At 44.1% G+C, this 13,554-nt stretch overlaps 1 protein-coding gene across 1 annotated transcript in view; it reads left to right on the forward strand.

Moving 5' to 3' along the window:
* The first annotated feature begins 2,570 nt into the window (after nucleotides 1-2,570).
* The window catches only part of shroom2a (shroom family member 2a), a 40,035-nt gene continuing 29,051 nt past the window's right edge, over nucleotides 2,571-13,554 (forward strand). The window contains exons 1-2 of the mRNA XM_080832135.1: nucleotides 2,571-2,807; nucleotides 12,676-12,824. Coding sequence (XP_080688261.1) covers nucleotides 2,598-2,807; nucleotides 12,676-12,824 — 359 coding nt within the window. The 5' untranslated portion in view covers nucleotides 2,571-2,597. The remainder of the gene's footprint in view (nucleotides 2,808-12,675; nucleotides 12,825-13,554) is intronic.

A 13,554-nucleotide genomic window follows, 5' to 3' on the forward strand; every position in this document is an offset into this window, starting at 1 on the left:
TAGAACTGTCATTCGAGATACACCTCTAAATATATGGATAACATAAATCTCTTCGAGAGTGTATGGGATAAATATGTCAAATCAACAGCCTGTCTAAAGCTACTCAATCACAATAATGTGTTTTTGTACTTCCATAGCATGTTCACAAGGTAAATCGTACCGTTTTAGCACTCTTTCAGTATGTTGTATCTCTAAACCAGTAGGGGGCGACAATGTTTTGCAACACAATTATGCCCTTTCCAAATGGAATTATGTTACGTTCTCAGGTACTCTTCTCCCCATCCGCGCCTCTACTAGTGATGGGAAGTTCGGATCATTTTACCGACTCGAATCTTTGAATCTCGTTCAGTAAAATGAACGAATCTTTTTTCGAGTCACTCGTTCATTTTAACGGGGGGGGGGGGGGGGGGGGGGTGCTACTCAACATTTTTAAATTTTATAGCCAATTCACTGGCGTAAATACGTCCACTACAAATACGTATCATATTTTCATGGAGGTTACTACATGTAAACCAGCAGATACTAATTCCTGCATTCAAATAATATTATATGAAAGTTTGGATGAAATGGTCATTTATTATCACATAAGCATTTAATGATCACGGCAAACAATTACGCTGCACTGAACTGTAAGTAAAGTTTTAAAAAGTTAAAATAACTAAACCTGTAATTATTTCTTGTGAACGAATATCATTCACGTCTTACTAACCATAGACACTCGGAAGTGAACTAGGTTAATAAGTCCTTTCTGTTTCCTCTTCTGAGCCTATGCAGGTTACGTGAAAAAATATCCAGAGCCCAGTCAAAATGAACGAAACATTTCGGTTTTCTCTAGCTTCCCATGCTGAGCCTATGCAGATCACGTGAAAAATGATCCAAATACTTGTATCCGGCAGATGACCTAATCGTTCACCTCCCGACCGTCTTTGGATCAACGATTCGTTCATCTGCCGGATATCGTTCAATGATTCGTTCTTTTGCCGGATATCAGTCTTTCGTTCAATGATTCGTTCTTTCGCCAACCGTGTCTTTGGATCTATGATTCGTTCATCTGCCGGATATGGGTATTTCGTTCAATGATTCGTTCTTTTGCCGGATCGTTCAATGATTCGTTCTTTTGCCGGATCGTTCAATGTTTCGTTCTTTTGCCAAACGTGTCTGTTTCGTTCAATGATTCGTTCTTTTGACAACCGTGTCTTTGGATCTATGATTCGTTCATCTGCCGGATATGGATCGTTGGATCCTTTTCCACGTGACCTGCATAGGCTCAGTACAGTCAGCTAGAGGAAACAGAAATGATTCGTTCTTTTTCCGACTGGGTCTCTTTGGATCATTTTTACGTGACCTGCATTCAACAAATCATTTCTGTTTCCTTGGCTTAGCCAATGCAACAGTCCAAGTTGTCCCGATGCGCGGTCATGAACGAGAAAAAGAACGAATCTTTTTTTGAGAGGACTCGTTACTCTCGAGTCGTTGTAAGGATTCGTTCAAAATGAACGAATCGTTCACGAACGACACATCACTAGCCTCTACTGGCCAATGCAGGTTGTTGGCTGGACTGAACGTGTAATCCAGTGTAGATGAGCCTCTAGTAACAAGTTGCTCGGCTTCCTCCGCTTGCTTCTGTGTTGCCAAGTCTATTCAGCGAAAAGAAAAGGATTTATCAATACGTGAATCATAAGGAACGGACTTTTTGGACCAGCGTTAACGCTGACAGAGTGACTTCCAAAACTATTTTGGGTGACTGAATCATTAATCCCGTGTTCTTCTTTCACGTTTTTGGAGGAAGGAGTTTTGATTCTATTATTAAGACGGCCGGGCAAACGCGTTAGGGGCTGCGATACAAACTATTAATTGACTTTGGGTAACGTTGCTGGTTAGATTGTTACATTATTTTTGGCTCAAAGCAGTGTGTTTAATGTATCCGTAGTTTATATTATCTGGGAATAATTAGCAGCGTTTAAGAGTGTCAGTCCTTATCAAGCGTCAATAACTTCGCTAACTAGCAACAGTTAGCTTCGTGCTAGCCAACTATATTAGCTGGATGATGCACTTAGCTAGTAATAAAGCTTCTATACTTTTTTTAAAGGGTAAAGGAACGTATTACTATTACTTGTAAATAGTTTGGCAGACATAAGACTCACCGTCCAAAAAGTTAAGACTGCTTTTGTGTTGAGTCAGATCAATTGGTTACAACTTGCCAAAGGGATTGATGAGCTACTGTTGGTGTGATAACCTATTGAGTTAAACATGGCTCCTAATGGATTTAAAGGGGAGTAAGGCTGGAAGAAGCAGCTTGACTCGGCACTTGGCTGGCAGCAAGTCGTAACGGAAAGAGATGGGGTCATTTGCCCCCTCAAGCCGACATGTTGCATTTAATTCTCTCTTTTAAGAGCATTAAGGGTCTGGATTGTGAACAGATGTTAACACAGCAGTTACCATATGCAAATTGCTGCAACGTGTGTACTACTACAGGACATAACTTGCAGAGTTAAACTCCAGTTGTTGATAGCTGGGAAATAGGGTTTCCTGTCATTTAGTGTATTGTGAGTGGATGTTTTGCAATTTTGAGGAGGCTCCGAGCTGCCATCAAAACAATGGAAACCATAGATCACAGGATAGAGAAACAGTTTGTAGGCAGGGACCCCAACCACTTGCTAGAACCTGAAGGATCCTACGGTTTGGACCAGAGAAACATTGATGGGGAAGGATGGAGGCTGGTGGACGTGCTCCTCACTGGAGGAGCGCCTTGGGGTTTTACTCTCAGGGGAGGCCGGGAGCATCACGAACCTCTTCTCATTACTAAGGTAGGTCTATGAATAGACCATTAGGTATAGACTAGTTATTTATTGCAGATTTGGTAGATATGTCTGCTATATTTGTTTGTGTGTGGGGGGGAGAGAGAGAGAGAGGGAGGAAAGGAAGGAAGGAAGAAACAAGGGGATGTTTAGTTGGCTGTTGCTTGCAATTTACTTGAAAGGCAGCCCACAAAGGTCGTAACAAATCTTCCTTTGTCTTGGGTCTGATGGACCATAAATCACAACCCATAGTTTCTGTGTTTACAAATGTACAATCTTCCATGACTCGTCCATGTCTTTTCCTGTTTCAGTTTGCTTCATAGATATATCACATTACAACATTGGAAATGACAAGCCACTTTTGCCTGGCTATAGTGTGACATGGATTTTCACTGACTCGGTGAAACAGGCTGAGGTTAGTTTTGGCCTGTTGGAGAAATAGGAACAGTAATATGAACTGATAAGTAGGCTACAGCCTAATGTAAACAAACTTGGGTGCTTTATAGCCCTAAACAAAGGTCAGTTATTTCAGTCACCAAACACATGATACACACCTATAGTATACCGTTAATGGGTAAGCCTATTTTTGATGGGCATCCAGTTTGAAAGGATCCCATACATGTCACTCATTTGACTAATTATCACAGTTAAAATCCATTCAATTTGATAGTATTAAATAGCACAATGCTGTGTTATACCCTAACAGTTTCAGCCTGTCATATTGCATTACAGTTTTCCAAATTGGTTTGAACTGTAAAACCTCAAATATTCTCCTCTGCATATGCACATTTGTTAACTAGAAGCAACAGGACCTCAACTCCGAAGTCGTAAAGGATCCATATTGGCATGCTGACTGTCAGTAAAGCCACTAGGGTGAATGCATCGCTAACCTTAGGCTAACATGGCAATAGCTTAAAGTCACTACTGACTTTTTGATACTGAGAAACATTCTACAGCTGCTTAAAGTTGCAGTCTGAAGCAGCTAAACATCATCATGTGCGTTTCTAATCACATTTAAAAAAAAAAAAAATTGTAATTGAGAATTCTTTTTTAATCCATGTAACTATAAACGACTATGTAGGATCCTGTTTGAGGTCTTTATATCGGACCCCTTCGGCTCAACTTCATTTATGTAGTTTCAGTAGCCTATTTGTTATGGGCTCTGTTGTATGAAACCGCAGTTGTATTTCCCAGCTTAGTAAATGTTTGCACACTGGTGAAGGAGAACTTGAACCACGAACAGAGAATGTTGTTAATAACAGGACGCTGTACACACTTTCACACTTCCCAAGCAACGGGGTGTGAAAGTGAAACAGGACTTCCCAGCTCTTCTCCCCCCTTATTAAACACCCTGAAGTCTCCTCTTCATCTCCATGATGTCATATTTATTTGGCCCCCGCCTCCATAAACTAGTTCCATGGCAGCTGCTGATTGGCTGACTCGCCACTCCTCTCACTTCATTAGTCGGCCACACTGTAAACCTGTTGGCGGATCAAACGCGACCCCACACAGCCTAGCAGGGCGCTGTCGCACTCTCAGGCCTCCGGAGCGACTCCACTGCCCCGAGGAGCGTCGAAAGCATGGATCCCACACTGAACCCCCGCTGTCGCTTCCATGTTCCTGCCAAATGGATTGCATTTCAAAGTGGCTCAGCACAGTCACATTACGTTCCAGATGTGCATGTTCAGACTAGCACCAATGGTTCATTTAGTTCTTACAAAGTGGGAACACACCTATTTAAAAAACCATCCTGCTAGTTTCTTTAAGCATGCCACGAATAGGTGTTCCTGTGATCCTTTGGATTTTTCCAAACAAATACTCTTTCCTGCTTAAGATGTGCAATCACTAACAGCAAAATATCTGTTGACCAAAATATAATAAATGGAAACATGTCTCCAAGTATAAGTTTATCTTAAAGCCACATATGTGGTGTGAGGCTGATGGAGCAGGTACCGTTTAGGTTCTACTAACCTTACTGTTTTTCTATGTGTTCACATTTTAATGAAGCCCACTGTGTGATGTGAATCTAGAATATGTTTGCCTCATAAATAAGATAGATATAATACATTGTTTAACATTTGCATGTTTCAAACAGACATCCCATCAGCCCATGTTGCCTGTAAAGCTGTTCATCTTCTTTCTCTCTCTCTCTCTTCCCTGCATTAGCCAAACCTATTTTGACAATGTCAGTGGCCTAAGATTTAGTAGATTTAAAAATTAAGCCTATTTCCAATACAAATCTCCTCTTACCCGTTTAGTTTTTTTCTCTTGTCCTCCCACGGTTTCCATATTGCCGAACAGTACACAATGATTAACAAATAGAATGGGCATGGAAATGGCCACTAACTTCGAAGTGCTAAACCAGTGTTTCTCCCGTCGACACAATGGTTGCCCCAAATTGACACCTGACATTAAAAGTGACCAAATCATGGTGAAACTCTCCTTGAAACCCCCAGCTGAGCAGCTGAAGGGTATGGAATGTTCTGTGATGGAGGTTAATGATGATCAAGGTGACGTGGTGAAGTGGGGATTAAACTTGGTCTTGATGTATGTATAAATCCGGACCTTTCATCATTGTAGCGGTCAGGAAGAGGTCTGCTGGGGGTAAGATTACCTAAGACACCCTGAGTCACCCTTCCCTCAGATGCTCAACAAGTCAATTTTGGACTGGAAGCCTAGCCAAGCGAAACTCTGGTGTGTGTTTTCTGTGGGTTAATGATAAACCACCAAAGACCTTGCCTGGGAGATTTGGTGGGTCACACCAGCTCCTCTCTTGCAGTCTGGAATTAGCTTGTTGTGTTTTCAGGTGACCAGACTTAGTCCAAGGTCCACCTCTGGGCATTTGCGAGAGCTTGCATTGGTCAGTGAGCTTGTGGTGTTACAGTACCAAACAAGTACTGAGTTATTTAGCACCTTTTTGTTCCTGTTCTGGGACGGAGGGTGGACATGTGACGCGAATGAGCGGCATTCCTGCCATTGCTAAGATCCTTAAGGAGCTGTTGGGTCACAACGTCCAGTTTTCCGATTAGTTAATGTGAACAGCTCGGCGGGAGTCCACCTTGAGTGGGGCACTTGTGCTCTTTGCTGGCGGTCTGATACCAGCGCTCTAGGGGGGAAACTTGGCACAATTAGTCCCCTCCAGGGGACATCGTCACACCTCAGTGACCGGTGAGATGGTTAATGTTGAACCTTTTTTGTCTAAAGTAACCTTCATGTGTTCAGTGTGTTCATGTCTATTTTGGGTCTCTGATACTATGTGATGTTATGGAAAAAATCTAATTTAAACTAAAAAGGCAGGCTATGAATTAAGTCTGGTTCGTTGCAGTTAGTTTATCACGCTCTTGAATTTTGACCTCTTTGTTCAGAATGCCAGAACCAAGTTGAGAGACGCACAGAAACGCACAGAAAACCAGTGGGAAAAGAGTGAACATGGTTGTTTGGGAAAACATGAGGTCACTGTCATGCCAGATGTCATTGTCCTAATTGCATAAAGGAACCTCATATTTAAGAAGCATTTGGTCGGAAGTCTTTTAGCCTGTGCTGCCTCAGGTGCATGATTTATCACAGCGTGCTTTAAACACCGACTTGATCGGCACTGTAATGATTTCCTTTTGTACGCTGTAATGTTTAGAATAATTGAATCCATGACCTTGCCCTCAGCTTGCCCCCTTACCAACCAAGGTTGGTATGCATGTGGTTACCAGTCTGGGAATGTAGCTGTAGGTGTCGTAAGTCTGGTCGTTCGGTCTTCAGTGTTCACTATTGATTTTTGGTACCGTGCGTTTGCCCTCACCTTATCTGTGGCATGTCATAAGGTCATGTAACAGTTGACTCCTTGGATCTAGTCCATAGGCTGTGGCTGTGGCTGTGGCTGTGGCTTGACCTTTTGTAAAGTTTTCAACACGTAGTTTAGGCCTTATAAAAATGAAACATTTTATGCATGTTTAAACTAGAGCTTTTCATTTGATCCACATGTTAATGGTAAAATGTTTAGCATTTTAAACATGGCCATTGCTGACATGCCTAAATATTCACTTCAGTAGGACTGAGTCACCCTCTCCCTCCCTCTCGCCCACCCTCTCACTTGTTGGTTCTCCCTCCTTCCCTCCTTCCTCTTAGTGATTGTGTGTGTGTGTGTGTGTGTGTGTGTGTGTGTGTGTGTGTGTGTGTGTGTGTGTGTGTGTGTGTGTGTGTGTGTGTGTGTGTCTGGGTGCTCTCCGTCTCCTCCTGAAGGGGGGCTGGCAGTGCCAGGATCTGAAGAGGAATGCTGGAGTCTTGTCGGATTCTCCAAATGTACTGAATTATTCCTGACAGCCTCAAGCCTGTCGGAATGGCATGGTGCAGCATCTGGGATAAATTTAGCCAGGATTAGAGAACCTGGCCTTCTTTAGGCCGTGCTGAGAGTACAGTCTTTCAGCTCCGGAGGGAAGGATGGACTCTGGCCTTGTAGTGAAATCAACAAAAGGAACAGGCAGAGAATATTGGATTCACTTCTGGGACCTTAGACTGTTTATTTAGAAGTGGTGGCTGTGGAAAACAGTACAGGGATCCAATACTATTGTCAGCAATACAACAATGTACGACACTCACAATACACTCTTTTAAACAACTTCCATGTACACAGCACCAAGCGGAAGTTAGTGAGTCATAATGTGTCTATGTGCCTTACATAATGTGAGTTGTCAGTTTCTTATCTCCTGGCTCAACACATGGAAATAATGTACCGTGGACTTCACTGCAAAAGAACAGACAGACAATGTTCTGTTAGCCATGGTTAGGCTGAGTTTGTTGACATTACAACGTCGTCATTATGTTCAGCTTTCTCACTTGCCAACATTCAGGTATTTTTTGCCAAGTTTCAACCACATATCTGAACGTAGGGCTACTTTTGATTTTTAAAGGAAAATACAATGTCTACATTAGTTTTATCTTGACACGAGATGTTACTGGTGCAGGCAGCGGGCTCTTTCAAGCCACAGACATGAGCATGTATTTGCACTCGCTCTTTGTTTCCTGTGTTTGTGTCCGTGTGAGGGCTTGCATGTGTGATGTCTCTGGCACGGAGCTTATATGTCCTTTGTCTCTCAGGGTCCCATTACCTCTATGTGCCTGACCATGCGTAGCTGCAGCGCTATGGGACTGGTGCTGCAGACAGGGCCGGAGTAGCTCACCGGCCCCTTTCCCCAAGCAGTGCCAAAATCACAGGCTTTGTTTGTTATTGCCTGGTTTTTTTATGGGCCTTCTGGAGCACCAGTGAAAGAAAAATAAATGTTCAGAAGATAGCGGGACCACTGAATAGCTCCGTTTAAACACAAAAAGAGAGCAAAAAAATGTTTAAAAAAATGGGAGAGTAAGAACCTGGAACTAATTAAAATTCTTAGCATTCTTGTCATACCAAGAGTTTTGCCAAAGGTCTTCATCGACTTTATTTAAATCCCCCGTTTCAATAAACCCAAATAATCCTGTTTTGCACGGCACGCACCTTGTATGCTGGCTTTGCAGGACTACATGTATTTTAGTTTTCTTGTAAAAACTCTTTCATTTAATCACTGCACGTGTTTTTCGTGTTTCACAACCAATGGTTACCTGCAAAGCAGCATGCTCCCTCTTTACAAAATATCTGCCACGAGAAGGGTAACAATCTTCATGTATGGAGACTAGTTCACAGAGGGGAACAGTACCCTAGTTGTGGAAATGTATTTTAGTATGTTTATGACCAGCGCAAACCATGTCTACTTACATGATGATGTGCCTTGTGGATGAGTTGACCAGTTCTGTTTGTAAAGGGATCTTAGATTCAATTCACTTCACTCTCACACTCACTCACACACACACACACACACACACACACACACACACACACACACACACACACACACACACACACACACACTTTTACATGCACTCAACACTATTTGTACTTACTCACTCACACTTTAAATGTTTAGACTTCTCCTAACCTGTGGGCTAAAAAGGCCAGTGTGAGCAGGAATCTGTTTGTGTATGTGCTGGGTGGGTTAGGGTGATAGTTTAAGGTCTCCAGTTTTTTGTACGTTAAAAAAAATCTAGTGGGGAAGAGGAATGCAGAGGCTTCTTCAGTTTCAGGTTTGTTCATTTTTAAACTGACTGTTACAGGCTGGCATGATTTGTCATTTGTCAAGTGCTTCACAGAGGGCTTGAGCTCTAGACCTTCATGGGGTAGACCAAACAACACCATAACCTGTGGTTTAAGGAGTTGTCATGGCTACTGAATTTATAGGAGGGAGTTCAGTGTTCACCATCCACGTTGAGGTTACTGTATAGCTAGACATTCTGAGGTGTAATAAACGATGCAGGTGTTTGTAGGGGGTTGGCCTACGTTTGACGTTAGTCCAGGCCCCACTGACTGGCATGACCGTTGAGTAGCTTTAGCTAATGGGCATTGGATGTCGACATTCTCCTGTTTGGTTTGTAAATTCAAAGCAAAGTGGGATTACCCTGTCCCATGAGTTGTTGTTGCTCCATGGGACAGGTATTTGCATTCATTCCTAATCTTGATTTCCACAGGATAGAGAAACTGGCTACAGAGCCTTGGGATTGAAGAGGTAACTCTCAGGAGGTTGGCTCTTCTGTTCGAATCTCTTTCTCCGCAGTGCATTCTGGTCCGTTCTATAAAGAGAACGTAACTCCTTGCTCTTCATCCTGTGATGAAGATCTGATGGTAAGGAAGGCCATTGATCTGTTCAACCAGGTCAAGTGAAGTTCGGAGGGGTGAAAACATGTTGTTCTATGGACCACCAGGATTCAGATTTTTTTCAAAATTGAAACATTTTGATTGCCATGATGGAAGGAGTCCTGTCCCTAAAGGACCACGGACACTCCACCTTTCTGTAACAGAGCGTACTCTATGTAGTCAGTGGGGTGGATGAATGGGGAGGCCCTATAGCTATGAGATTTGAGATTGGCGTCCAGTCAGCAGAGGGGAGAGGATGCCCGTCAGCAGAACACACAACATTCTTGACGGCCACATCCTTCCTGGTCTGCCCACCTCCCACATGTCCCCTATAGACAAGACCACAAGGAATTGAGGGGAAACACTCTGCGGACCTTGGAAGACTATTTTGCAGGAAGAAAAGGGAACGGGGCTTGGTAGGTTTTGCAGGGCTTGAGGGTGCTGGAGGGATGCACCAAGACATTTGAGCCCTCTTGAGGCTGAGCTGTGGGGAGGTAAGTGGAGTGCGTTCGCCGAAACCCAGACCACAGACCCCCTGTGGTTTGTGGAGGTGCTTGTGTTGCTGCCAAAAGTTTGGCCTGCGTACGGCATGCTCAGGCCTCGCTGTACATGTGATGGTGCACATCCTCCTTCTCCCCAATCTCACCCCTCACTCGTTGTTAGGTAATACCCCCTCTGTGGGTAGGAGAAGGCTCTCATGGTGCGGCCTGTGCATCGCTTGCTCTGTTGACTATCCAAAGAAAATTTCCATTGTTCTAAGCCATTTCTTTTCTCACTACAGAGAGAGGAGTTGCCAGAGGGGGGCATGCGTGGAAGGCCTGTTTTATATTACCATCCGAGGTTATTTTAAGTGTGGCTTATTTAGGCATTCTGAAAAGTCTGCCGTTTCTTTTTGGGGTGGCTGTTATGGAACCGCAGCTCCGGATGTCACGGAGCCCTGCTGATTTTGAAATAATAAACGAGGAGAAAGACTGTACGCAAGCAACAACACAAGTATCTGCTGTTATGCATTCTTCCTGCTGTGCTTGTTTTATGTGCTGTTTAAGAGGCCCAGCTGGCCTGTTCCCAGGGTTCTTTTATCTGTTTGAGCAGAGTAACCAGGTTGCTATTTGAGCTGTGCATTCCAGCCTTCCCATAAGAGTTGATGCAAAAAGGCTTACAATCCAAGCTCAGCTACTGAAATGAAAAGCTAATGGTTACTTGTCAGTCACCAGGTAAAACTACGCATTAAGAGTCTATGGAGTGGAGTCTGGTCAAAGTGTGAACGTGACACTTCAACCCAGTGCCCCTTTCAAAGTTGTCCGTCTGTGGTAATCCATTGTTCCTGCTATTTCCCAGAATTCCAATGGCTGGGCTCATGATAAGCTCTGGCCCTGGCCTGTGACCACCTCATTTGTCAACAGCCCAAGGCCCCCAAACTGCTGTTAAACCAAGATAGCACGTAAAGGAACAGTTCGGCGCATTATTCATCGTCACTGGAACTTAGACTAAACTTGTGGCCCCACCACCTCACCCAAACCCCCCTTACCCTGCCCCAGCCGTTCCAATGTACAGCCGAGGGCTCCACCAAATCCACTCTTTATGAGGGAATAATGAAGACGGGATATGATTAAGCTGCAACTAACAGGGTACTCCTGCTAATCTGTGTGGGGGTTGAGCACCAGGGCCCCACTGCAGGAATCGATGGAAAGGTGAACATACCTCCAGACTTAAGTCATAGATAGAGCGCCCCTCACAGCTCCAATGTGTTAATCCCAAGATACCCTGTGGCCTTAAGAGGTAAAAGGTCAAGCACTTTTATCTTTTTAGTTGTAGGTGCAGAAAGTGGTTGTAATTAATGACAGATTTGTCTCGACCAAGATAATAATGCCATTTTGAAAAGATTGCCTGTCTGAGTAGTTTTGTGTGTTTTTGTATCTTTACTCGTTTTTCCGTTCCTTACAATATTACTGAAATAAGGATAGCCTCTTATTGATGGTGTTTTTTATGAGCACTGTGGTGGGGTGTTGACTACCTTTGAGCTAGTTTTCACTTTGTAGCCCAGCTTGCGTACCCTCCCTGTTTATTTGAATTCAGCGGGCCTTGGGATTATGGGATATTTTGAGATGGGTCCAAACAGAAGTCGGTGGCTATGGAGTTTTGACCTCTCACCCCTGGCTGCATGGCTGACCTCTCAGGTCAGCCTCCTCTCCGGGGAGCGTCTGGGTCTCTTCACCTCGGCATTAAAACTCCATGACATCATGCACCCTTTTTTGAGCTGGAGTTCTGCTTAAGTGCCTCAACAAATTGGCAGGTTGAAGAGGGAGTGTGTGTCACGGTCCATTCCTCCACACACACACAAACACTACTCTGTTTTGTCAGGTGTCCCTCCCCAGTGGGTGTCCATGTTCTGAAGGTGGTGTGGTGTCCCTTCTTTCGCCTTGCAAACACAATGCGGTTTGTTTGAACTCATTGATCAGTGCCACCAGTGGCCTCTTTGAAAACGTTATAGGAACTCAAAACTGTTTACAGACTGTCCTCCCTATAAACAGTAAACAAATATAGTTTTTTTTATGTTCGCAGAATGCCTAGATGTTCTTCTGCGAGTGTTGAATTTGCAAGTGTGATTCGGAGAGCCTGAGCATATGTAGAGCCATTGTGGATGACTCACTTGAGACTGCTTGCCTGGAAGCTCCATCTTTGTTTACTGAGTATGGAACAGCACTGCAGCTGCATCAGTAGCCCTGTCTGTTTGTCATTCAGGGGATTACTGTGGTTACTCTATAACCCATATGCCAGCCCCTCAGATGGATTAGTGTTGGTTCTGCCTCTGCTGACATGTGCCTTTGGTAGATGTTGTGATATTGTAGGTTTGGTGTTGAATAGAGTGTGTAATTGGGGGTGTAAAATGTGTTGTGTTTTCCATGTCTAGGGCAAGGGGAATATAAGTGGCCATGTATTGTTGTCATTCAAGAAGTGTGTGTTTCTGTAGTGTAATTGTGTGCATGTTTATATTTTGGTGTGTTTAAACCATCATTGTGTGTGTGTGTGTGTGTGTGTGTGTGTGTGTGTGTGTGTGTGTGTGTGTGTGTGTGTGTGTGTGTGTGTGTGTGTGTGTGTGTGTGTGTGTGTGTGTGTAGGAGCTCCTTTCAAGTAATGTAATGCCATGTCATTCTTGTGTGACAGGTAGAGGAGGGCAGCAAGGCAGCAGCTGTCAGGCTCCAGGCTGGAGACGAGCTGGTCAATATCAACGACATTCCCCTCAGTGGCTACCGGCAGGAGGCCATCTGCCTGGTCAAGGGTTCCCACAAGACTCTGACGCTGGTGGTGAAAAGGTAACTCTATCACCACACACACATAAAACACACGCAGACACACACACACGCACGTACACAGACACACACACACACACACACGCACGCACGCAGACACACACACACACACACACACACACACACACACACACACACACACACACACACACACACACACACACACACAGACACACACACAGGCACAGACAGACACTCTCGATATTCCCAATTCCCCCCTGTGAACCCCACCCATCCAGTTATCCTTACCACTGAACAGCATTCTAAGCTCACCTTATCTCCATGGCTACCTCCATGAAACCATGGTGATGGGACGGCTTTGATTGGAGGTGCCTTTGCGGAGCAGCTGAATCCCATGCATCTAATGGCTCCCTGCACCCCACAGCGGGCTGTTTCTGATGTTTTCAACAAGTATAAATCCCCTTTCATGTATTGTGGCTCCATGGTAATTACATGAGTATTCCCAGGTGTCCCAGTTTTCCTTTTGTACTGTGAGCCCACGATCTGAATATCCATGCCCACTCAGTATGGTGGAAATCCAATGCTGGTCTACTGTACATGAACTGATTAAATGCAGCCTTTCCGTGCTAAAACCTTGGATTCAAACCCCCCCCCCCCCCCCCCCAAAAAAAGTGTGCATATCATGTATGCTCTTATTGTTTATAAAAAGAGTCAGTGAAGATAGCTTTTTGCAATGACTGGCTATTTGGCTCGGTTAAGGATTAGTAAATAA

The sequence above is a fragment of the Sprattus sprattus genome, assembly GCF_963457725.1.
Source record: "Sprattus sprattus genome assembly, chromosome: 2".
NCBI lineage: Eukaryota > Metazoa > Chordata > Actinopteri > Clupeiformes > Clupeidae > Sprattus > Sprattus sprattus.